This window comes from Salmo trutta, unplaced genomic scaffold (assembly GCF_901001165.1).
Source record: "Salmo trutta unplaced genomic scaffold, fSalTru1.1, whole genome shotgun sequence".
NCBI classification, from domain to species: Eukaryota; Metazoa; Chordata; class Actinopteri; order Salmoniformes; family Salmonidae; genus Salmo; species Salmo trutta.
Window position 1 is genome coordinate 388,813 of NW_021822211.1, and position 25,041 is coordinate 413,853.

The window sequence follows — 25,041 nt, forward strand, 5'->3', positions numbered from 1 at the left end:
AACAAGAGAAACTCCCCAAATACAGCTTGTAGTGTCATACCGAAGACAACTCAAGGCTGTAATTGTAGACAATGGTGCTTCAACAAAGTACTGAGTAAAGGGTCTGAATACTTATGCAAATATTTCAGTTTAATTCATTTGCAAACATTTCTAAACCTGTTTTTACTTATTGGGTAGTGTGGATTAATACATATTAGAATACAGCTGTAACTTAGGAAAATGTGAAAAGTCAGGGTCTGAATTCTTTCCAAATGCACCATACATCCTGGGATTCCGTTCAGGCCCAGCCACTCAATGAGTTTATCCCTCACAAAAGGGCTTTAATACAGACAGAAATACTCCTCAGTTTCATCAGCTGTCAGGGTGGCTGGTCTCAGACGATTCCGCAGGTGAAGCCAGGTGTGGAGAAAAGCCCAACTCAAACAGCAGTCAGTACATCAGTAACCCATTTACCAAACATCTGTTTCCCTAAACATTACACTTGTTTTTTATCAAACACTTAATTTCTAAACAGACAAGATTCATCCAAGAAATCCCAGTAAAATATGCCAAAATCACATGAATACAGACAATGGTGAAAACTAAAAGTCAAACTTTGGTCCAACCTATTCATGTCAAAATAAGTTATGTAAAAACAAAGTCTGCACTAATAAGTACACAATTGTATCAGAGTTTCTGCTTTGAAGGAAAATTATAACTATATAAAATAAAAATCCTCTTCAGTGGCTAGACAGACAGCGGCAGACACCATGGACTCAGGGTATATCTTGGGGGTGAGGCGGAGGTGGTGGATGGGTTACCCCAGGAAGATGGATGTGTCACGTGAGGATGGATCAGTTAGTTGTAGTACCTGGATGGACCATCAGAGTATTTGGAAGGGCCTGCAGAGAGGAGATAAAATAGATGAGACTGATGTACTGTAGATTATTTCTGAACCGAACTACAGCCATAAAGAATGGACGTGTGTGTATTTAATTTGTCAACAGGGGCCGTGCGTACCGGAGAGGTTCCCAGAGAAGCCACCTGAGAAGCGGTCACTACCGCTAGACATTCTGGGGGAATCGGAGTAGCTCGTGGAGCCCAGCAACGAACCGCTCTTCATACTAGGACCCTGCTGGAGACAAACGCACATACACTGAATCAAGGAGAACATCAAAGGGGACAAACTACTGAGGAATTATTTGTGGTTTCCTGAATCACACCATCTACCTTACGACTGTATGGGAGTACACAAGGAACAGGTTTAGCCACAGTAAGAACTTGTGCTGTCAGAACACAGAAGGTTCTAGAGCACTGCCTTGTACTGCCATAATCAACAGCAATAAATCACTGTCTCAACACAGACAGGAAGTGGGTTAAAGGACTGAATCAAGTGACATTTATCCTCACGTCACCAGTTCCTGTTGCAGGAAGCACCTGAGAGCTGCTTGTTGCACTGGTATTGCAGCTGACAGAGCTGTGTGTGTGTGCTGCATACCGAGGAAACACTCCTAAGTCTGTAGTCCATAAGGACATCCGTCAGCTTCTGTGTCACCTTCAGCACGATCTGAGCATCACCCTCGTTCTCGATCCGGAAATTGTCCTAAAGATAGGAAACAGACCCTCAACACACACAGCATGTTTAAATAACATGGGAAAGCATAGTTTCACACACACACAGTTCCACTCACCAGGTATTTGAGCAGTGTTGACGGAAGGCTGCTGGTTTCAGGTACCGCTCCCATCAATCCTTGGCCTGATCCACTTCCCATCTGTCCCCCACTGAACTCATCAAGGTAGCGGCTTCCCGGACTCTCCCCCAACAGCCCCTCCTGGCCAAAGCCTCCGTCCCTTCCCCCTCCCAGCCCAAAGCCATCGGCTGAACCCCCCAGCCTCTGCCCCCCCGTATTGTCAGGGTAGCCTCGGAAGCTCATGTCCCTTTTCTGGAAGGCCGTAGATGGTGTGGAGCGAGACAGGGGGTCAGAGTAGCCCCCCATACCGCCCATGGGGTAGTTGAGGAGGCCGCCTTGGAGAGAGAACTCCCCTGGGAACAGAGGCTCTGCAAACCTGCCACCTAGAGGGAGACAAAAGACTGCATTTGGACTACTACACAACACTGCATCCAAACATAGACCAGTCAAGCACACAACAAAGGTCTTATCACCTCAGCAATCTCTTAACGCGGAAGTAAAATCTCAAGTAATTTGGACAGCTGCGTGATTATTTATACTTGTTTGAAATTGCAAACAAACTCAACTAAAGCCACCCCCCCCCCCGTAAAGCACTTGAGGCGAAGCAGGTTAAGCACCGCCTTTACCCAATAAGGCCAAATAACCAGTGATCAAAACCAGAACTAATGCTGCTCGGATCTCACGCATCCCATTCAGTCCTTGCAGATTATCTCAGTCTACATTCAGAATCTGCCCACGGGAGATTATCACCTCAGAGGCAACCTTACACTTCTCCCCCACACACGCTCTCACCTGGTTTTGGTCCTCTAGGTCCCATCCCTCCTGGCACTCTCATTCCTCCTGGCCCTCCCATCCCTCCTGGTGGCCCCATGTTGGGGATTGCTGAACCTGTGATGACAGGGAGATATGTCAGAACCACAGTACATTTAAAAACAGACTGAGCACAATGAGATTCAGACAAACTTGAGAATAAACAGAAAAACGTACGTAGTCCTGCAAACGCTTGGACCTCACTGGGCTCCTTCAGAATCACCTGAGAAAACCGTACAGAATCAAGTCAATATCAACAGCACCAGAGAGGTTCCCCCCCCCCCGACACATCTCAGTAGTCTGTCGTGTTTTCTTTTCCTCATCCATAGCTTTCTGCTCCCCCTTCTCACCTTTAGCTGTCCCCTGCCCTCTGCCTTCTCCAGCTCTGCTGCTGCTTCTTTCACCTTCTTCCTCACTTCATGGTCCTTTGTGGCAGCATCTTCCTCAAAGGGCATCTTGGCAGAATGATTTTGCTTCTGGAGAACAGATGAGACCATACAGTTACACAGCATCATAACACAGACCTGTAGATCCAACAGCCTTTTACAGGGACTTTTACTGTGAAAGTTAACAGTGACACACACAGCCTCACCATGTATCTGAAGGAGTGCTTCCAGCCCTTGATGTGAGCCAGCATGTCAGTCTGCAGACGGCTCACCTTGCAGAGTTTACACTGGTAATGGGGCGGGACTGACTTACTGGGGCTGCGGTACTCCCACACATACTGAAGACCTGCAGAACATGAGTGACAGCTCTAACAACCATGGGCAATGAAACATCTCAACAACCAATCAGAGAGCCCCATGAAGCCTTTATTAGTGAGAGTGCAATGGAGTGACTTGACTTAAATCTCTTGAACCCTTTGGGGCATAGGGCTACTACTCACCAATGACAGTCTCACCAGTGATGGCCTTCAACTGTTTGGTCAAGGTGGGGATGGTCTGCACATTTCCCGCCTTGGTGGTGAACACTGGGAAACGCACAGAAGTCAACACAAAGCACAAACATGGCAGAGACTGCATAATGAGATCGCCATCCTGCCCACAGACAGGTGAGACCAAAGGGTCCACACGTCCAGTCATCTGACCAGCAGACAGCCAATAGCCGTCTGCATACGTCAGGAAGTGAAACACTGCAGGTATACTTCAAAAGAAGGTATAGCTTTAAAAAGGTCACTGTGCATTCCTTACACAAACCCCCAGTCAAAAGACTTGTAGTGGAGTTTAGAGGTCCTTCATTTACTGAACAACAGTTAGAAACACAACCCCTGCTCTTCTGAGCCTCTGAGGTCCTGTTTCAAGGTCTGGTAAGAATCCTTACCATTTGTGCGCTAGTTAGGTTCTGCTAAAAACACAGATTGGTTGGGAGTACTGGAATCTCCTGCTCTGGCTGGTTATCAAAGTTGCTGGTAACCAAAAATAACTTCATTTGATTCGCTGTGTGCAATTCGAGCCCCACCTTCACAAGATCATGATTCATTAGAAGGTTGCCTGGAAGGCACACCAGGGTCTGTTTCGTGCCAGGGTTATAGTACTGACCGCTACACAGAAGAGAAGCTAATCTGAGGTATGGAGGCCTGCTGAAAACCGTGGGGGCTGCAGTTCTTCTGCCCACCTAGACACAGGTCAGAGCTGGGCTATAGGATTCTCTCACTCCCATCAGGCACTCCTCCATACCTGTGTCCAATCAAAGCAGTGAAACACTTGCATGGGCACAGAAGGTCCCAGCCCCATTGGCAGACAGTGAGTTGAAACACTTCCTACTCTTTGAGGGCCACAAAGGCCCTGAAAGAAAATCCCACTGCCAGCATCCATTGCCCATCTGAACTACCATAGGCCTATGAGGCCACATTTTTGTGCCGGGGGCTGATAGCCCTAAATTACATTGGGATGTAGTATCCCATCTCATCCACCACCAATGTGTAGCACCCAACTGGGTGATGCACGGCAGTCATTTAGGCCCACAACATCTGACCCAGACAGGATCCTTACTGATTTGACTTGCACCAATATGGGGCAACAGCTCTACAGGACTGCAGAGAACCTGCACACCTATGAGTTCCCTAGAGTTAGACATTCTTCTGAGAGGACAGGTTTCATGTTGTGGTTTCTAAAGTTGTTCAGACTGTAAATCATGGACCAAAGTGTTTTATGATATAAAACTACTTTTAATGCATCTAAAAAGATTTGTGCACATTGTATCAAAGACAGACCCCCCAAAAAGTCATTGAAATGAACACTAGGGAAAGGCCTTTGTGAGCCACACAGCCTAAGCCTGTGGACAGTGACTAAGTTCACTGGCCTTTACAGCAACCTCTATCTAAGAGGCAGTGAATCTCAGACGCAGCCCAGAGCCCACGCTTGGACTTGGCCCCTGCCCAATCAGCCACCAGCAAAAAGGCAGGAGGATGTGAAGTCACAGCTCCCAACCTCCTATCAGAGGCAGTGATGCTGTGTGGAGGCAGAACTTACCTATGTCAGCAGAGAAGTTAGGCTGCTTTCTCTGTCAGTTGGGATAACCAGGCCGAAGGAGAGAGAGACACACAGGCATTAGTGAGACTGGAGGAGGCAGCAGAGGGGCAAACCCCACTGCACTGTTCCCCAAACAGTGGGTCAGGATCCCCTAGAGGGTTGCAGCTTAAGATCGGGTTCTGGATAGAAACATTGGTTTGGTTTAAGCAAAAGCTTCAGGTCGACCACAGCACAGAAATATAGGTTTGGTTTAAGCAAAAGCTTCAGGTGGACCACAGCAGAGAAACACATTGGAGAACCCAAGTCGCTCTGGATAAGAGCATCTGCTAAATGACGTAAATGTACTGCACTCCTGTCTCTATGGAGAGACAGAAATGTCATTTCAGCCTCTCCTCCATGACCCTGTCAGTGACATGAGAACTCTGAGCTGTCACTGACTCTGCACCGTACACATGCGCTTTACCTTGAAAGGAAAGTACAAGTACTCTAGTCAGGTGTTCCAATCAGAATATATATCTGTCACAAAGGCATCATAGAACCAAGCTGCCAGTGAGACCTAGTGCTAATAGCTCAGCAGGTAAATACAATTATTGTGTTATGGGGGCTGACTGCCCACTTAATAGAAAGACAGCGATAAAGAGGGCATGATATTGCCCAGAGAAAACACCCAGCCCTGTTACCCTTGTTAGTTGCAGCCCTTCTACACTTGGTAACAGGGTTATCTGGAATTCCTGCGGTCCACAATACTCTTTAGCATCTCGTAGTCAATGGGTAACGCAAGCCCTGATTGAGGGGCAGTACAGCAGGCTGCATCTCCACAGAAACACTTAGTCTCAGGAGACCAGAGAGCACTGGTCAGTCCCTGCTGCTCCAGCAGTGTCCAGTGTCTGTGTCCTGCCAAGGGCGGCTAGTAAGGGTCCATACCACTTCCTCTGCACAGAGCACTGCTACAACTTTAGGAATGAAACCGGTTAGAAGACCATACAACGACTACGTACACAGTACTCTCAAAACCATTGTTTTGGAATCCTATTATCACAATACACTATTCAGGATGGATTAATTAACCTCATCTGGGTTGTAAATTACTAGTAACACAACTATAATCCTAACCGGTGGCAAACGGCATAACTGGGGGCAATTGGCATGATTACCATGGGAGACTGAACTTACCCTGTTGTTAGCCCCTCCATTAGCGTTCCTGAACCTCTTCTGCGGTGGAGCGCCATAAGATGGCCTTGGATAGTTGCCTTGCTGCATTCTGAGGGTCATCACAAACAAATAAAGACAGCGTTTAATATCTAGCTATATGGGTCACATCTTTTTTTAGGGCGACTAAGAAACAACGCAGCTGGCCTTCTTTTGGGCAAAACCACTTGGCCACGCACAGTGTAAAATATGGTGACTAGCTAGCTGTAGCCACAATATAGTAACGCTACCCGGACAACGTCCTCCAGGGTTACTATATAATAAATACGGTGTGGTATGAGTGACATGAAATACTCTACCTGAAAAATTAAGATTCGCTAAAGCAAACCAGAGCGGGTGAATTTTGAGTGTTAAGAAGAACAACTAGCAAATTGACGCACGCGCAATTGTGTATCTCTTTATAGAAAGACCCGTGACGTACCTGATTTTGTGAGTCTATGCGTTTGCCTGTGTACTCGATCTCGGAAATTTGAGTTCAAATTAATACAACAATATGAAAAGATAATAACGACATACATTTTTCATTTGAAATGTATCCTTTACACAGTTGCAATAAAACACTGATATATGTAGACGTGAAATTGAGAACAGGAAAAAACAAACAAATGTTGCAGGCAAATGTGAAGACAGCTTAGCTAATTGTCGTATCAAAGAGAAAGGCCCATGTTTGTAAAGAAACAACAAGAGCGTGGTTTTGCTGATTGACTGTCTTCAAAAGCTACATTCGGCGCGGGAACGCTACTGCATGCACAATTATTTCTGACAGTGTCAACACACGTGGGTATTATTATTACGTTTCAAAACGCAATCAATTAATCTGGGTTTACTACTTATAGATTCTGTGTAAGAGCCGATAGCTTGCTGGCTTGCAAACTCACTGCTGCCCACTGTGATTGTGGTCTCCTCCTGGTCCAGCACTAGCACACACTTCGTTATTGTATCAAATGGCACCATATTCCCCATATAGTGAACCACTTCATCAACATCAACCCTGTTTGGCTCTGGTCAGAACAGAAGTAGTGCACTATATTAGAGAATTGGTTGCAATTTAAGATGTTCCCCATGTTTCTCTCCACAGATAGTCCAATCCAGCAGAGATGACCAAGTGCAAGAAGAAGAGGCAGGATGACTTCCAGAAGGTCAAGCTGAAGGTGGGGAAGACCAAGCCTAAAGCTGACAACGCCACCAACATCAACTTCCGCACCAAGGGAATAAACCTAACTGAACAGCTGAAGAAAGATGCTAATGCACTCACCACACACAGGAAGCTCAACATCAAGGTAGGTAACACACACACACACACACACACACACTCCTCTACTGTACCTTATGCTGTGTGCCTCCCCTCCTCTAGGACCTGTTGTCCCAGCTGCATCACTACAGTGGTACAGTGAAACAGGGAGCTCTTGTGGGACTGAGGGAGTTGCTGACCCTTCACCCCTCAGAGTTAGACCAACACCTCTTCAGTCTGCTCAGCGAGGCTGCTGCTGTCTTCACAGACAAGGACCCGAATGTACGGAAGTCTGCCACACGCCTGCTCAGGTTAGAAAAGTATTTTGTTATGACAAAAAAATATATTTCACCATTATTTAACCAGGTAGACCAGTTGAGAACAAGTTCTCATTTACAACTGCGACCTGGCCAAAATAAAGCAAAGCAGTGTGACAAAAACAACAACACAGAGTTATACATAGGATAAATAAAAGTACAGTCAATAACACAATAGAAAAATCTATATACAGTGTGTGCAAATGGAGTAAGGAGGTAAGGCAATAAATAGGCCATAGTGGCGAAATAATTACAATATAGCAATTAAACACTAGAGTGATAGATGTGCAGAAGATGAATGTGCAAGTAGAGATACTTGGGTGCAAAGGAGCAAGATAAATAACAGTATGGGGATGAGGTAGTTGGGTGGGTGGGTTATTTACAGGTGCAGTGATCTGACAGCTGGTGCTTAAAGTTAGAGAGGGACATATGAGTCTCCAGCTTCAGTGATTTTTACAGTTTGTTCCAGTCATTGGCAGCAGAGAACTGGAAGGAAAGGCAGCTAAAGGAGGAATTGTCTTTGGGGATGACCAGTGAAATATACCTGCAGGAGCGTGTGCTACGGGTGGGTGTTGTTATGGTGACCAGTGAGCTGAGATAAGGCAGAGCTTTACCTAGCAAAGACTTATAGATGACCTGGAGCCAGTGGGCCTGGCGATGAATATGTAGCGAGGGCCCGCCGACGAGAGCATACAGGTCGCAGTGGTGGGTAGTATATGGGGCTTTGGTGACAAAATGGATGGCACTGTGATAGACTGCATCCAGTTTGCTGTGTAGAGTGTTGGAGGCTATTTTGTAAATGACATCGGCGAGGATCGGTAGGATAGTCAGTTTTATGAGGGTATGTTTGGCAGTATGAGTGAAGGAGGCTTTTTTGCGAAATAGGAAGCCGATTCTAGATTTAATTTTGAATTGGAGATGGTTAATATGAGTCTGGAAGGAGAGTTTACAGTCTAACCAGACACCTAGGTATTTGTAGTTGTCCACATATTCTAAGTCAGAACCGTCCAGAGTAGTGATGCTAGTCGGGCTGGCGGGTGCAGGCAGCGATCGGTTGAAGAGCATGCATTTAGTTTTACTAGCATTTAAGAGCAGTTGGAGGCAACGGAAGGAGTGTTGTATGGCATTGAAGCTCGTTTGGAGGTTTGTTAACACAGTGTCCACAGTGTCTGTTCTCCAACCCCCACAAAACCATACACCACTTGAGAGCAGCACAGTCCTTGGAGAAATGCCTTAATGCCAGTTCTACTACTGTCGCACCTTCCTACCCAATATGAGATTTGAACCAGAAACTCTCCTGCTACTAGTGCACCTCCCTAACCTTTAACCTCTACCCTCTCCGTGCCCTGCTCAGGTTCATAGCCCAGAGTGTGCCAGCGGAGCGGACGTCTCCATTCTTCCCTCTCCTCTCTGCCCACCTCTCCTGTGCCATGACCCACATCGAGACGGGTATCCAGGAGGATGCCCTGAAGGTCCTCGATGTTTTACTGGACCACTATCCTGCCCTGCTGGCCGCTCGTCCCGCCCTGCTGCTCACCAACTTCCTGGAGCTGATCTCACACAGAAGTACCGGGGGCGGGGCAAGGAAGGGGCAGGAGGGGAAGGGGAGGAGCTGGGCCCTGTCAGTCAACCCTAACAGGAACGTGACTGGTCAGCAGTGGAGACTCACAGTGCTGTTCAGGTACTCATACACTTGCAATGAGTTAGCAGTATCCTATTGGTGTGTACATATTTTTCTGGCGTGACCTTTGTGTTTGTGTGTTTTCCAGACTGTGGCGTTTTCTTCAGGCGGTAGTTGAGGAGAGGCGAGGGGAGGAGGGGGTTGCATGTGTCTCAGGTGACATGTTCAGTGTTTTGAATGGACAAGGAGGAGCTAACGTACCTTTGGAGCTCAACTGGGAGGAGCTTACCTATAGAAAAGGCGGATTCCAGGTGTTTGAACATTCAGGATCCACGCCCACTCCGCACTCCAACTTCAAACTCAGGTACGCACATCACAAACACACACTTCCTTAACAAGCATATACACACACATACTCTGCTGATTCACTCTCCTGTCCTGCTCATCATCTGTCCCTTTCCTCCACTGTATTTGTAGGCCGGAGACTGAGCCTGGGACAGGGGTGAGTGAGGGGCTGGGCACAGGGGAGGCTGTACGGGGCTTTGCCTCCACCCTGGTGCCCCTTTTACTAGACGTCTGGGTAGAGGCTAGTGCCAGCGACCGGAGCAAGACTGACAGTGCTCATCTCCTCACCCCCGACGCCATGTCATTGATGTACCAGGTCCTCTCCATACTACAGCTGCTACACAAGCTGGCGCCACAGAGAGAACACCAGGAAACACTGGTAACACACACACAGGCGTTCTCTCTCAGTATAACATGTGGTTACCTTTGTTCTATTAACAGTGGTGTGTGTGTTTAGGATGCGTGGTTTCGCAGTGAGTACCTGGGGGATTTTAAGCAGCACTTCATGAAGAACTTCCCCTATGGAAATCTGGACACCCCTAAACAAAGGCGGAAGACGGACCCCAAGAGGTAAGGTGGGGTGAGGTGGTGCTAGGGCCCTTGGTGTATGTGTAGGTTCTTCAGCGTTTCCCAAACTAGGGGTCGCCACCCCATATGGGTCGCCTGATTTGAAAATCGGGTCGTGAGAGAAACTCTGGGGGGAGAACATCTGGTCTATAGTCCAGTGAGTGCTCTGCTTAGTCGTAGAACCACTGTTACATTTCAGCTGTTAGCAGTTAGGACAAACAGCGGTTTCTGTTTTCTTCCTAAACATTTGCTCTGACCATTGAACAGTTTGAGCTATTAGTAATTATGATATATTATATCAGCACAAAATGACTGGGGGGGGCATAATTAAAAGTGTGTGTGTTTGGGTGTGGTGTGTCAGGAGTAAGCAGGCCCCTACAATCCCAGGGCAGACAGTGGAACCCTTGGCTCTGAACGTGCTGCTCTGCCAGGTCATGGTTTCCATGGTTACCCTCGGCCAGAGGGAGGGGCCAGCCCAGGAGCCCGATGCTGAGTGGCTGATGCCTCTGAGAGGGTTTGTCCAAGAGACTCTGTCCAGTGGGGCCAAGCTGAGCCAGAGACACCTGCATACACTCCTGGAGACTGTCTGGAGAATGGTCATCACACAACGCAGCAGGGGTAAGACTGTGTGTGTGTGTCTGTGTGGGCTGTCAGGGTGCGGTTATGAGTTAACGTGGTGTTCACATGTCTGGCGTCCTAACCGGTGGTGTGTGTAGCTGTGACGGAGGACCTGTTACAGGCGGTGTATGTTCAGTACCAGCAGATGAACCTGAATCTGCAAACCAGAACACTGCTACTTTCCTTCTACAGCAGACTGTACCTACAGGAACACAACCACACACACATCGCCAGGTAACACACACGTTGTAGTGTTTACTGTACCAAATAACCAAGTCTGCAGGGTAGACTACTCTGCTCCTAAATGTCTTCCTCTTCGGGCTCCCCCTTCAGGAGTAGAGTGTTGTCTCGGTGGCTGGCTGCTCTACCGCTCCAGTTGTCCCAGCTGGGCCACCGTAACCCTGCCCTCTCAGACAGGCTCCTCCTCTCCATCCAGGCTGCTGCCTCCCGCGGGAACAAGGCCCTGCTGAACTCCCTACACACGCACGCATGCAGGCTCTACGGTGAATAAACACACACCTGTATGCAAGCTCTACGGTATATACAACAACAAAAACACACACGTGAAGCTCCACTTATAACAGTCGGGCAGATCGTTACTAAACAGGTAGTCACTAAATGGCCATGCTAGAAAAGACACAAATGACAATGTACCTTTTGGAGCTATTTTCTGTGTTTCTCCACTGGGGGGCAGTAAAGGTCCATCTGAACATAGCAGGAGAGAGAGGGGAGCATGTTGTACAAGCTAGAGACATGTTGGAGGAGTATCAGTTAAAAGGGGTGGAGGTTGTGAGTGGTGGAGGGCACCTATGTTGTAATATAAGCTAAGACAGAACTGGTGAGGGGGTTTGTGTTATGATTAAAGGCCCCAGAGAAGACAGAACTGGTGAGGGGGTTTGTGTTATGATTAAAGGCCCCAGAGAAGACAGAACTGGTGAGGGGGTTTGTGTTATGATTAAAGGCCCCAGAGAAGACAGAACTGGTGAGGGGGTTTGTGTTATGATTAAAGGCCCCAGAGAAGACAGAACTGGTGAGGGGGTTTGTGTTATGATTAAAGGCCCCAGAGAAGACAGAACTGGTGAGGGGGTTTGTGTTATGATTAAAGGCCCCAGAGAAGACAGAGTGGGCGATTCAGCATCACAAGACTCTGTTTGTCTGAATGGTCTGTGACATCAGCAACGTGCGTCAGCAGCCAACATAACATAATACAGACGATCTGATCATTACTACTCTCTCTATCTCCCTCTCTTTATCTCTGTCTGTTTGATGATTTTCTTTCTTAGACCATAAACTGGTGATGGATAGTCCATTCACTCTTTACGTCACCATTGGCTCCTTGTTGCTAGGTACGGTGTGTGTGTTTACAACACCATGCTCCTGGATAGGTACAGGAGTGCAAGCTTTTGTTCCAGCCCAGCACTAACACACCAGATTCAGCTAATCAGTGACTTGATGGGGTGTGTTGGACAGGAAGTCAGGCTCTCCAGGACCACAGTTACCATCCTCTGCTATAGTGTATGAGCTGTAGTTAGTGATGTGTAGAGCAGCCAAACTGGTGAACTTTAACGACTTTAACAAGGTAGAAAGTGTTTAGAATTGATAATAAATGTACATTTCTAAATAATTTAATCTCTGAAAAAGTTCTTCAATCACAGTATTTTTTTATATAACGCTTTTAGCAGCATTTTAGTTGATTTTGTGGTCTCAAACCAGTGAGTTTATTTAAATTCTTAATCAAGAATATGGGTGAAATGTAATTATTGAGAATGAAAGAGGTGGGAATGTTGTTCCCTTGTCATATAATTGCTACATTTAATATCAATATAGAATTAAAAATTGTTTTCCAAATTGTATTTTGACTATTTTTCTCGATGCGAATATTGGGTCAAGACTGAGACAACCTGGTTCAATATGGGTCCTGAGACAACCAGTTGAGAACCACTGTTGTAGAGTTTGTATATTGACGCGTGTGTGTGTGTGTGTGTGTGTGTGTGTGTGTGTGTGTGTGTAGACCCACAGGAGGGCAGTGTGGTATTGTTACCGGCTGAGTCTCAGCAGCGATTGGTCCAGCTACTCTACTTCTTGCCTGTGATGTCACAGGGTCTGTTGGCCAATCTGAGTCGCTGCTGCACTGCGGGACGCGTCTCTGCCGGCCTGGCTGCCTCCCTCATACGCATCATACACCTCAGGTAACCCCAGCAACCTCCCAAAGCTACACACTGAGGTTCTTACATGATCCCTGTGTCACAGAAATGTGAGAGTCATGTGGTTTAAACTTAAACAGCGTTTGACCGTTGAGGTTTCATCCTCAAAACATGGAGATGATATCCAGGGCAGACCAACATCACGTGGCCTTTACGGTTTGACATCTTTTCTCTTGCACTTAAAAATGTTCTGAGTAGAATTTTCAATTCATAAAAGTGCGTGTGTGTGTGTGTGTGTGTGTGTGTGTGTGTGTGTGTGTGTGTGTGAGAGAGAGAGAGCTGTCAGTCGTTCCCGGTTAGAGAGGGGAGAGCAGACCGATGGTTCGCCACCTTAATGGAATCAAACAATTAACCAATTAAGGCATGTCGAGGGTTGTGGCACAAGATCAGTGTCATGAGCTCATGGTTTATAACAAGGCCTGGCGCTGATGGAACTTGATGGTGCTGTTGTGTGTGAGCATATCAATGTTCTGCTGTTTGGTCATGCTGTGGTGTGTGTGTGTGTGTGTGTGTGTGTGTAGAGACTAGGGGTTGGGGGTGTGTGTGTGTGTGTGTAGAGACTAGGGGTTGGGGGAGTGTGTGTATAGACTAGGGGTTGGGGGAGTGTGTGTATAGACTAGGGGTTGGGGGAGTGTGTGTGTGTGTATAGACTAGGGGTTGGGGCAGTGTGTGTGTGTGTGTGTATAGACTAGGGGTTGGGGCAGTGTGTGTGTGTGTGTATAGACTAGGGGTTGGGGCAGTGTGTGTGTGTGTGTATAGACTAGGGGTTGGGGCAGTGTGTGTGTGTGTGTGTGTGTGTGTAGAGACTAGGGGTTGGGGCAGTGTGTGTGTGTGTAGAGACTAGGGGTTGGGGCAGTGTGTGTGTGTGTGTGTAGAGACTAGGGGTTGGGGCAGTGTGTGTGTGTGTGTGTAGAGACTAGGGGTTGGGGCAGTGTGTGTGTGTGTGTGTGTGTAGAGACTAGGGGTTGGGGCAGTGTGTGTAGAGACTAGGGGTTGGGGGAGTGTGTGTGTGTGTGTGTATAGACTAGGGGTTGGGGGAGTGTGTGTGTGTGTGTAGAGAGACTAGGGGTTAGGGCAGTGTGTGTGTGTGTGTAGAGACTAGGGGTTGGGGCAGTGTGTGTGTGTGTGTGTGTGTAGAGACTAGGGGTTGGGGCAGTGTGTGTGTGTGTGTGTGTGTGTGTGTAGAGACTAGGGGTTGGGGCAGTGTGTGTGTGTGTGTAGAGACTAGGGGTTGGGGCAGTGTGTGTGTGTGTGTGTGTGTAGAGACTAGGGGTTGGGGCAGTGTGTGTGTGTGTGTGTAGAGACTAGGGGTTGGGGCAGTGTGTGTGTGTGTAGAGACTAGGGGTTGAGGCAGTGTGTGTGTAGAGACTAGGGGTTGAGGCAGTGTGTGTGTGTGTGTGTGTGTAGAGACTAGGGGTTGGGGCAGTGTGTGTGTGTGTGTGTGTGTAGAGACTAGGGGTTGGGGCAGTGTGTGTGTGTGTGTGTGTGTGTGTAGAGACTAGGGGTTGGGGCAGTGTGTGTGTGTAGAGACTAGGGGTTGGGGCAGTGTGTGTGTGTGTAGAGACTAGGGGTTGGGGCAGTGTGTGTGTGTGTAGAGACTAGGGGTTGGGGCAGTGTGTGTGTAGAGACTAGGGGTTGGGGCAGTGTGTGTGTGTAGAGACTAGGGGTTGGGGGAGTGTGTGTGTGTAGAGACTAGGGGTTGGGGGAGTGTGTGTGTGTAGAGACTAGGGGTTGGGGGAGTGTGTGTGTGTGTGTGTGTGTAGAGACTAGGGGTTGGGGGAGTGTGTGTGTGTGTGTGTGTGTGTGTGTGTGTGTGTGTGTGTGTGTAGAGACTAGGGGTTGGGGCAGTGTGTGTGTGTGTGTGTAGAGACTAGGGGTTGGGGCAGTGTGTGTGTGTGTGTAGAGACTAGGGGTTGGGGCAGTGTGTGTGTGTGTGTGTGTAGAGACTAGGGGTTGGGGCAGTGTGTGTGTGTGTGTGTGTGTAGAGACTAGGGGTTGGGGCAGTGTGTGTGTGTGTAGAGACTAGGGGTTGGGGCAGTGTGTGTGTGTGTATAGACTAGGGGTTGGGGCAGTGTGTGTGTGTGTATAGACTAGGGGTTGGGGCAGTGTGTGTGTGTGTATAGACTAGGGGTTGGGGCAGTGTGTGTGTGTAGAGACTAGGGGTTGGGGCAGTGTGTGTGTGTGTAGAGACTAGGGGTTGGGGCAGTGTGTGTGTGTGTGTGTGTGTGTGTGTGTGTGTGTGTGTGTGTGTGTGTGTAGAGACTAGGGGTTGGGGCAGTGTGTGTGTAGAGACTAGGGGTTGGGGCAGTGTGTGTGTAGAGACTAGGGGTTGGGGGAGTGTGTGTGTGTGTGTAGAGACTAGGGGTTGGGGGAGTGTGTGTGTGTGTGTGTGTAGAGACTAGGGGTTGGGGCAGTGTGTGTGTGTGTAGAGACTAGGGGTTGGGGCAGTGTGTGTGTGTGTAGAGACTAGGGGTTGGGGCAGTGTGTGTGTGTGTAGAGACTAGGGGTTGGGGCAGTGTGTGTGTGTGTATAGACTAGGGGTTGGGGCAATGTGTGTGTATAGACTAGGGGTTGGGGCAATGTGTGTGTATAGACTAGGGGTTGGGGCTGTGTGTGTGTGTAGAGACTAGGGGTTGGGGCTGTGTGTGTGTGTGTGTGTGTAGAGACTAGGGGTTGGGGCTGTGTGTGTGTGTGTGTGTGTAGAGACTAGGGGTTGGGGCAGTGTGTGTGTGTGTGTGTGTGTGTGTAGAGACTAGGGGTTGGGGCTGTGTGTGTGTGTGTGTGTAGAGACTAGGGGTTGGGGCTGTGTGTGTGTGTGTGTGTAGAGACTAGGGGTTGGGGCTGTGTGTGTGTGTGTGTGTGTGTGTGTGTGTGTGTGTGTGTAGAGACTAGGGGTTGGGGCAGTGTGTGTGTGTGTGTGTGTGTGTGTGTGTGTAGAGACTAGGGGTTGGGGCAGTGTGTGTGTGTGTGTGTGTGTGTGTGTGTAGAGACTAGGGGTTGGGGCAGTGTGTGTGTGTGTGTGTGTGTGTGTAGAGACTAGGGGTTGGGGCTGTGTGTGTGTGTGTGTGTGTGTAGAGACTAGGGGTTGGGTGTGTGTGTGTGTGTGTGTGTGTGTGTGTGTGTGTGTGTGTGTGTGTGTGTGTGTGTGTGTGTAGAGACTAGGGGTTGGGGCAGTGTGTGTGTGTAGAGACTAGGGGTTGGGGCAGTGTGTGTGTGTGTAGAGACTAGGGGTTGGGGCAGTGTGTGTGTGTGTGTGTGTGTGTAGAGACTAGGGGTTGGGGCAGTGTGTGTGTGTGTGTAGAGACTAGGGGTTGGGGCAGTGTGTGTAGAGACTAGGGGTTGGGGCTGTGTGTGTGTGTGTGTGTGTAGAGACTAGGGGTTGGGGCAGTGTGTGTGTGTAGAGACTAGGGGTTGGGGCAGTGTGTGTGTGTGTGTGTGTGTGTGTGTGTGTGTGTGTGTGTGTGTGTGTGTGTGTGTGTGTGTAGAGACTAGGGGTTGGGGCAGTGTGTGTGTGTGTAGAGACTAGGGGTTGGGGCAGTGTGTGTGTGTGTAGAGACTAGGGGTTGGGGCAGTGTGTGTGTGTGTAGAGACTAGGGGTTGGGGCAGTGTGTGTAGAGACTAGGGGTTGGGGCAGTGTGTGTGTGTGTAGAGACTAGGGGTTGGGGCAGTGTGTGTGTGTGTGTGTGTGTGTGTGTGTAGAGACTAGGGGTTGGGGCAGTGTGTGTAGAGACTAGGGGTTGGGGCAGTGTGTGTGTGTGTGTGTGTGTGTGTGTGTAGAGACTAGGCGTTGGGGCTGTGTGTGTGTGTGTGTGTGTGTGTGTGTAGAGACTAGGCGTTGGGGCTGTGTGTGTGTGTGTGTGTGTGTGTAGAGACTAGGCGTTGGTGGCTGTGTGTGTGTGTGTGTGTAGAGACTAGGCGTTGGGGCTGTGTGTGTGTGTGTGTGTGTGTGTGTGTGTGTGTGTGTGTGTGTGTGTGTGTAGAGACTAGGCGTTGGGGCTGTGTGTGTGTGTGTGTGTGTGTGTGTAGAGACTAGGCGTTGGGGCAGTGTGTGTGTGTGTGTAAGAGGACTTTTGTTATGCTTTATCACTCCACCATCACTCCAGCAACACTCCAGACCCTCCTCTCTCACATTCCATAGTAACCTGTGTGCGTTTCAGGTCCTCTTTGAGTGGCTGGTCAGTAGGGTCTCAGGACGCGACGCTGCATGATGTTGACTACATCAGCTTCCTGTTCTCCACCCTCACAGGTCAGGCTCCGCCCTCACATTTCCTGTCTCACTGATATCTGCTCAACAGATGTGAGGAACCTTCAGGTTCGTGAAGAAGTACACTTCAAGAAAACTGACCAATCTTTCTCTCTTTCAGGGTTTTCATCTGATGAGCTGTCCACCCTGCAGGAGGCTGGGGATGAGAGCGTGCTCCCTCCCTCCCCCCTCTCCCCCCTCAGCCTCTACCCCACCCCCCTGGAGCAGTTCACACACCACTGGGACGTGGTGGAGGTCAGGACACACCTCCCTCAGAACACCTAGCAGGGCTTTAGAAGTGACTGTTGTGACAGGAACAGGAAGAGAGGGTGAATGAGAGATGGAGTGTAAAATGTGAAAAGAGAAGGACAGCGACCGAGATGGAGACTGAGCACTTCTGCCAGTGTAGTGTACCTGTGAGAGAGGTGTTCTGGACACTGTCTGTTATTTAGTTCCCCCTGGTGTCACACACAGGGCTCAGAGGGGGGACGATTTATCTGACCGCGCTGGCCGAGAGGGGAACCTTTATCGCGTTGCGCAGGCTGTGTCTGCGTGGTTATCGGGCACTGTGGAAATGTAGAAATATTAATGAGAGCCTGTGGCATGATGGGAGTGTGACATTTGTGCTCGGAAATGAGCGTTAAAGGAAACGTGCCCCGAAGCAAGAGGTGTGTGTGGAGGGGGGCTATAATCACTAATTCAGCTCTTCAATTAGAGCCTGGGATCCTGCTCATCTCCTCTCCATGTCTGAGTCAATCAGACTGAGGGTTGGGGGGGCAGGGGGGACAGGATTAGGGAACGGACCATGTCTGCTCTGATTCCACTAATGAGACAGGATTGTTTTTAATGGAGGAGAGAATGCCAACAGGTGCACAGGTCTGGGGGCTGGCGCACACACACATTCTAACACATTGAACACACCTCATTTCAATAAAACGTAATGACAAATTGGGTTATGATTTGAAGTTAATGAGGAAAAGTTGAACGTTGTTTCTCACCTCTGAAGTTTGTGTGATGCCCTCGTCTCACCTGTACCCCTCTGTCGCTCTCTACAGTGTGTATGTGAGCAATGACATAGAGATGTAGGGAGCACTAAAAACAACATATTGTAATGTACTTGTTGGCCCCAACCTGTTATGTATCTCTTGGATGTGTGGAGAAAGACCATCTGTTAGATATAAAAATAACTAAGTAGACATTTGCACGTGTGGTGTAATGTGGTTTGTCTGATGAATGGTTGTGGGTGATGTTGATTAGAGAAGAAGGTGACGTGTGCCTCTCCTTCATTTGTCCTCTAATTCCATCCCTCCATAATGCCATTACTGCTATTGGATTTCACCCTCCTCACACAGACACTTCCTGGTTGTTTGGGCTCATAAAACATTGTTTAAAAAGATTGTCAGGTCTGCCACGTCAGCTCCCATTACCCAGCCTCGCTTAACCCTTTAATTTCTAGGAAAAGGGGGAGTGTGAGGGAGAGGTATCTGGTGGATGTGGAGGAGAGGAGAGGTATCTGGTGGATGTGGAGGAGAGGAGAGGTATCTGGTGGATGTGGAGGAGAGGAGAGGTATCTGGTGGATGTGGAGGAGAGGAGAGGTATCTGGTGGATGTGGAGGAGAGGAGAGGTATCTGGTGGATGTGGAGGAGAGGAGAGGTATCTGGTGGATGTGGAGGAGAGGAGAGGTATCTGGTGGATGTGGAGGAGAGGTATCTGGTGGATGTGGAGGAGAGGAGAGGTATCTGGTGGATGTGGAGGGAGAGGTATCTGGTGGATGTGGAGGAGAGGAGAGGTATCTGGTGGATGTGGAGGAGAGGAGAGGTATCTGGTGGATGTGGAGGAGAGGAGAGGTATCTGGTGGATGGGAGGAGAGGAGAGGTATCTGGTGGATGTGGAGGAGAGGAGAGGTATCTGGTGGATGTGGAGGAGAGGAGAGGTATCTGGTGGATGTGGAGGAGAGGAGAGGTATCTGGTGGATGTGGAGGAGAGGAGAGGTATCTGGTGGATGTGGAGGAGAGGAGAGGTATCTGGGGGATGTGGAGGAGAGGAGAGGTATCTGGTGGATGTGGAGGAGAGGAGAGGTATCTGGTGGATGTGGAGGAGAGGAGAGGTATCTGGTGGATGTGGAGGAGAGGAGAGGTATCTGGTGGATGTGGAGGAGAGGAGAGGTATCTGGTGGATGTGGAGGAGGAGAGGTATCTGGTGGATGTGGAGGAGAGGTATCTGGTGGATGTGGAGGAGAGGTGTCTGGTGGAGGAGAGGAGAGGTGTCTGGTGGAGGAGAGGAGAGGTGTCTGGTGGATGGAGAGGAGAGAGAGGTGTCTGGTGGATGGAGAAGAGAGGTGTCTGGTGGATGGAGAAGAGAGGTTTCTGGTGGATGGAGAAGAGAGGTATCTGGTGGATGGAGAAGAGAGGTATCTGGTGGATGGAGAAGAGAGGTATCTGGTGGATGGAGAAGAGAGGTATCTGGTGGATGGAGAAGAGAGGTATCTGGTGGATGGAGAAGAGAGGTATCTGGTGGATGGAGAAGAGAGGTATCTGGTGGATGGAGAAGAGAGGTGTCTGGTGGATGGAGAAGAGAGGTGTCTGGTGGATGGAGAAGAGAGGTGTCTGGTGGATGGAGAAGAGAGGTGTCTGGTGGATGGAGAAGAGAGGTGTCTGGTGGATGGAGAAGAGAGGTGTCTGGTGGATGGAGAAGAGAGGTGTCTGGTGGATGGAGAGGAGAGGTGTCTGGTGGATGGAGAGGAGAGGTGTCTGGTGGATGGGGAGGAGAGGTATCTGGTGGATGGGGAGGAGAGGTATCTGGTGGATGGGGAGGAGAGGTATCTGGTGGATGGGGAGGAGAGGTATCTGGTGGATGTGGAGGAGAGGTATCTGGTGGATGTGGAGGAGAGGTATCTGGAGGAGAGGAGAGGTGGAGGAGAGGAGAGGAGAGGTGGATGGGGAGGAGAGGTGGATGGGGAGGAGTCTGGTGGATGGGGAGGAGAGGAGAGATTTCTGGTGGATGTGGAGGAGAGGAGAGGTGGATGGGGAGGAGAGGTGTCTGGTGGATGTGGAGGAGAGGAGAGGTGGATGTGGAGGAGAGGAGAGGTGTCTGGTGGATGGAGAGGTATCTATCTGGTGGATGTGGAGGAGAGGAGAGCTATCTATCTGGTGGATGTGGAGGAGAGGAGAGGTGTCTGGTGGATGGGGAGGAGAGGTGTCTGGTGGATGGAGAGGAGAGGTATCTGGTGGATGTGGAGGAGAGGAGAGGTATCTGGTGGATGTGGAGGAGAGGAGAGGTATCTGGTGGATGTGGAGGAGAGGAGAGGTATCTGGTGGATGTGGAGGAGAGGAGAGGTATCTGGTGGATGTGGAGGAGAGGAGAGGTATCTGGTGGATGGGGAGGAGAGGAGAGGTATCTGGTGGATGTGGAGGAGAGGAGAGGTATCTGGTGGATGTGGAGGAGAGGAGAGGTATCTGGGGGATGTGGAGGAGAGGAGAGGTATCTGGGGGATTTGGAGGAGAGGAGAGGTATCTGGTGGAGGAGAGGAGAGGTATCTGGTGGATGGGGAGGAGAGGGGAGGTATCTGGTGGAGGAGAGGAGAGGTATCTGGTGGATGTGGAGGAGAGGAGAGGTATCTGGTGGATGTGGAGGAGAGGAGAGGTATCTGGTGGATGTGGAGGAGAGGAGAGGTATCTGGTGGATGTGGAGGAGAGGAGAGGTATCTGGTGGATGTGGAGGAGAGGTATCTGGTGGATGTGGAGGAGAGGAGAGGTTTCTGGTGGATGTGTAACATATTGGTTACATTACATTTAATTTAATTTAAAATGTTTAATCAAGCAGACTTTTATTTATTTATTTATTTAGTTAACTAGGCAAGTCAGTTAAGAACAAATTCTTATTTACAATGACAGCCAAACCCGGACGACGCTGGGCCAATTGTGCGCTACCCTATGGGACTCCCAATCACGTCCGGATGTGATACAGCCTGGATTCGAACCAGGGACTGTAGTGACGCCTCTTGTGCTGAGATTAGGCTGGACAATAGAACAAGTCAATATTCTGAAAAGCTGAAAATTGCACAAGAACGTTGGCTAAGCTGGAACACTTGCGCGAGCCCATAGCAAATGAATGGAATGGAACATTCGCAGAGACTGTTTTGACTGGAGTGATGCTTAGAATTCCATTTAGCCTAAATGGCACTAAAAAATGTATCCTTTTTATTTTACCACTAAAATCTGTTCTTAGGGCGAAACTGAAAAATAACAACTTGTGTAGAAAGTTAACATACGCAACTCGATGGTGCCAAGTGTGCTTATGTCTGCATAATGAAGAAGTAGGGAAAAATGGCAACTTCTATTATTGGTCTAGCGTTTAATGACAATGAGATACACTGCCCAGCATTACGTAATTTGAGAGAGGAGATTCTCATGATTAAAATGGTGTCCGAATTGAAATAAAATCGAAATATACACATTGTGAGATATTTGGCGAAATATACCAGCATGCTTCTCCATAGGAAAACAATGTGGTGAGCTCGGCGTTCCAAGGGCAAAAGGTATTTCGGGGATAGCATTTAATGACAACGAGATACACTGCCCAGCCTTACATAATTAGAAAGAGGAGATTCTTAAAATGGTGTCCAATTTTTTTTACAAATATCTAAATATACACCTTCTGCGATATTTGGCAAAATAGACAGACATACCTATATTTCCCTGTAGTAAACAATGGGACGACCTCAGAGGTCCATGAGTAATTTTTAGTTGTTTACATTTGAACTATGAACAAGGTGCACAGGTCTCCATTGCCAACAATAGCAAAGCAGACATTGTGACAGTACAATAAACTGGGATTAGAACGTTTGGAAGGCGAGTTGGTGCCACAGTGTTTAATAGAACTAATAGGAGCTGGCAGGGTGAAAAATGCCCTAAAATAAGGCCTGTTTTTTCGTGATCACTTCAAAACTACGGCAGGCAGCTAGGATATATGGTAATATTATGAAACTGGGCTCCACCGCGGATGCAATTAACTAGTTTTATTAGAAAAAAGCATTGTTAAAAATGTCATGTGTCCAGCCTACTGAGATGCAGCACCTTAGACCGCTGCCCCACTCGGGAGACACTCCGATATGAATGATATTAATGTTGTGAAATATGACCTTTAAAACAGCAGGAAGTGATCTTAACCACTGTCTGTATGTCCCGCCCACAGGAAGTGTGCCACTGCTTGGAGACGCTGGGGTCTCGTTCACAGTGCTTCGACGTGCTGCAGAACGGCATCTGCAAGAACCTGGTGAGATGGTGTACTTGTGTGTACTCATCTCTCTGTGTGTGTGTGTGTGTGTGTGTGTGTGTGTAACTGTGTCTCTCCCTCCCAGACTGGTCTGGCTGTGGTACCAGACAGTATGGCAGCAGGGTTGTTGAGAGCAGTGGCCAGACTGTTGGACCTGTCCTTCCTCCCCAGTGAACCTCTGCTGAGGTTCCTGTCCCGCTGCTGCCTCAGCCTACTGTCTCTGCTACTGACCCTACAGCAGGACACCGCCTCAGAGAACAACCACAAGAGGTAGCCTGTGTGTGACCTCTGTGCAGTCATGTTGTCTCTGTGTGTGTAACCGTTTTCCTTCCCTGTAGGGAGGCGGTGTGGGGAGCGTGCGTGTGTGTGTATAGATTGTGTCCAACCTTTCTCTCTCTCTCCCTGCAGGGAGGCAGTGTGGGGCGCGTGTGTGGCAGCGCTGAGCAGCATTCCCCGGCTGTTGCGGTTGGTTCTGCAGTCATTGCGAGTTAGGGACCTGTGTGAGGAGGAGCTGCCTCAGCTGGCCCAGATACTGTCCCTGCTACTGCAGCATACAGCGCTACGCAACCACATGCTGGCTAACGCAACTCTACTACAACACATTATACAGGACCTCACGGTAAACACACACAGTCAACTACTCAACCACATGCTGGCTAACGCAACTCTACAACACATTATACAGGACCTCACGGTAAACACACAGTCAACTACTCAACCACATGCTGGCTAACGCAACTCTACTACAACACATTATACAGGACCTCACGGTAAACACACACAGTCAGCTACTCAACCACATGCTGGCTAACGCAACTCTACAATACATTATACAGGACCTCACGGTAAACACACAGTCAACTACTCAACCACATGCTGGCTAACGCAACTCTACAATACATTATACAGGACCTCACAGTAAACACACAGTCAACTACTCAACCACATGCTGGCTAACGCAACTCTACAATACATTATACAGGACCTCACGGTAAACACACAGTCAGCTACTCAACCACATGCTGGCTAACGCAACTCTACTACACATTATACAGGACCTCACGGTAAACACACACAGTTAACTACTCAAGCACATGCTGGCTAACGCAACTCTACAATACATTATACAGGACCTCACGGTAAACACACACAGTCAACTACTCAACCACATGCTGGCTAACGCAACTCTACAATACATTATACAGGACCTCACGGTAAACACACAGTCAACTACTCAACCACATGCTGGCTAACGCAACTCTACTACAACACATTATACAGGACCTCACGGTAAACACACACAGTCAACTACTCAACCACATGCTGGCTAACGCAACTCTACAACACATTATACAGGACCTCACGGTGAACACACACAGTCAACTACTCAACCACATGCTGGCTAACGCAACTCTACAATACATTATACAGGACCTCACTGTAAACACACACAGTTAACAACTCAAGCACATGCTGGCTAACGCAACTCTACAATACATTATACAGGACCTCACTGTAAACACACACAGTTAACAACTCAAGCACATGCTTGCTAACGCAACTCTACAACACATTATACAGGACCTCACTGTAGTAAGGAAACTTAAACAAGTATCATGTTAGAATAAAAACGTCAGTGTGAGGTGTGTGTTCTCTGAGGTTCTAATGATGGCGTGTGTGTTCCAGAGGTACTGTCGAGGTGAGTCCAAGGAGCAGTGGATGACTGACCTGCTGTACTGCTACAGCGTAACCATGGCGACTCACCGGGGAAACCTGGGGCTCCGAGACATCTACTGACCTAGGCCCCAAACCAACCACAGACCCTTCTGCTCGTCTTACTGTTGTCTGTCCACTGTCTAACCCGCATGTCAAACTTATTCCACTGAGGTACGAGTGTCTGCAGGCTTTCGCTCCACCCTTGTACTTGATGGATGAATTAAGTTCACTAATGAGTCAGGAACTCCCCTCACCTGATTGTCTTAATTGAAAGGAAAAAAGTAAAACCTGCAGACACTCGGTCGTCCGTGGAATGAGTTTGACACCCCTGGTCTAACCTCAGACATCCTGTCTTCCCCATCGGTCTCTCTGTCCTCCTCATTCAGCTTTTATTCCTGGCCCAAAACCAACTGTCTTCTTCATATTGCTAAGTATTGTGGCCACCAGTAGTCCTGGAGAGATAAAATGATGTGCAGGCTTTAGTTACAGTGCAGCACTAACATACTTGTTTAACTGATCGCCTGAATCAGTGCTGGGTTGGAACTAATGCCTGCACACACTGCATCTCCAAGACCAGGATTGAATTAAAGGATTTCTCAACTAATTACTGCTTTTATTACAAGAAGAGAAAATAAAGCTTGAGTCAGTGAACTTATCAATGTATTTATTTGAGAAGTTTTCTAAAAAGGTAGAAAAACAACATGGACATTAACATTGAGGCTGGTATTCATTCATAAATGTAAA

At 48.6% G+C, this 25,041-nt stretch overlaps 2 protein-coding genes across 4 annotated transcripts; one reads left to right on the top strand and one right to left on the bottom strand.

The window, feature by feature from the left end:
* Nucleotides 1–108: 108 nt before the first annotated feature.
* Nucleotides 109–6,558, bottom strand: LOC115180982 (uncharacterized). 2 transcript variants are annotated; one of them, XM_029743085.1, is made up of 12 exons: nucleotides 6,460–6,558; nucleotides 6,125–6,212; nucleotides 4,952–4,982; nucleotides 3,367–3,450; nucleotides 3,073–3,212; nucleotides 2,831–2,956; nucleotides 2,658–2,703; nucleotides 2,463–2,558; nucleotides 1,671–2,053; nucleotides 1,478–1,582; nucleotides 1,000–1,111; nucleotides 109–881 (listed from the first exon to the last, which is right to left on the bottom strand). In XM_029743085.1, the coding sequence occupies exons 2-12, from the start codon at nucleotides 6,209–6,211 to the stop codon at nucleotides 838–840; spliced, it is 1,254 nt and encodes a 417-aa protein (XP_029598945.1). In that variant the 5' UTR covers nucleotide 6,212; nucleotides 6,460–6,558; the 3' UTR covers nucleotides 109–837. The 2 variants fall into 2 exon arrangements, with proteins under 2 accessions (XP_029598945.1, XP_029598944.1); XM_029743084.1 differs by having other exon boundaries at nucleotides 1,000–1,114.
* Nucleotides 6,559–6,790: 232 nt separating this feature from the next.
* Nucleotides 6,791–24,952, top strand: LOC115180981 (testis-expressed protein 10 homolog). 2 transcript variants are annotated; one of them, XM_029743083.1, is made up of 17 exons: nucleotides 6,791–6,937; nucleotides 7,239–7,440; nucleotides 7,515–7,702; nucleotides 9,063–9,389; nucleotides 9,478–9,693; nucleotides 9,807–10,053; nucleotides 10,132–10,244; nucleotides 10,603–10,859; nucleotides 10,958–11,093; nucleotides 11,193–11,362; nucleotides 12,871–13,048; nucleotides 17,221–17,309; nucleotides 17,428–17,561; nucleotides 22,501–22,581; nucleotides 22,667–22,851; nucleotides 22,990–23,200; nucleotides 24,268–24,952. In XM_029743083.1, the coding sequence occupies exons 2-17, from the start codon at nucleotides 7,258–7,260 to the stop codon at nucleotides 24,376–24,378; spliced, it is 2,826 nt and encodes a 941-aa protein (XP_029598943.1). In that variant the 5' UTR covers nucleotides 6,791–6,937; nucleotides 7,239–7,257; the 3' UTR covers nucleotides 24,379–24,952. The 2 variants fall into 2 exon arrangements, with proteins under 2 accessions (XP_029598943.1, XP_029598942.1); XM_029743082.1 differs by lacking the exon at nucleotides 24,268–24,952 and adding an exon at nucleotides 23,304–23,478 and having other exon boundaries at nucleotides 22,990–23,152.
* Nucleotides 24,953–25,041: the final 89 nt, after the last annotated feature.

Bases quoted from the DNA above. Each gene is read 5' to 3' on its own strand.
- LOC115180982 (XM_029743084.1), bottom strand. From the start codon at position 6,211: ATGCAGCAAGGCAACTATCCAAGGCCATCTTATGGCGCTCCACCGCAG. The intron at 4,983-6,124 runs GTAAGTTCAGTC...CCCAACTGACAG, and splicing joins ATGGAGGGGCTAACAACAGG to AGAAAGCAGCCTAACTTCTC. The intron at 2,957-3,072 runs GTGAGGCTGTGT...TCTGTTCTCCAG, and splicing joins AGCACTCCTTCAGATACATG to AAGCAAAATCATTCTGCCAA.
- LOC115180981 (XM_029743082.1), top strand. From the start codon at position 7,258: ATGACCAAGTGCAAGAAGAAGAGGCAGGATGACTTCCAGAAGGTCAAG. The intron at 10,054-10,131 runs GTAACACACACA...GTGTGTGTTTAG, and splicing joins GAGAACACCAGGAAACACTG to GATGCGTGGTTTCGCAGTGA. The intron at 11,094-11,192 runs GTAACACACACG...CTCCCCCTTCAG, and splicing joins AACCACACACACATCGCCAG to GAGTAGAGTGTTGTCTCGGT.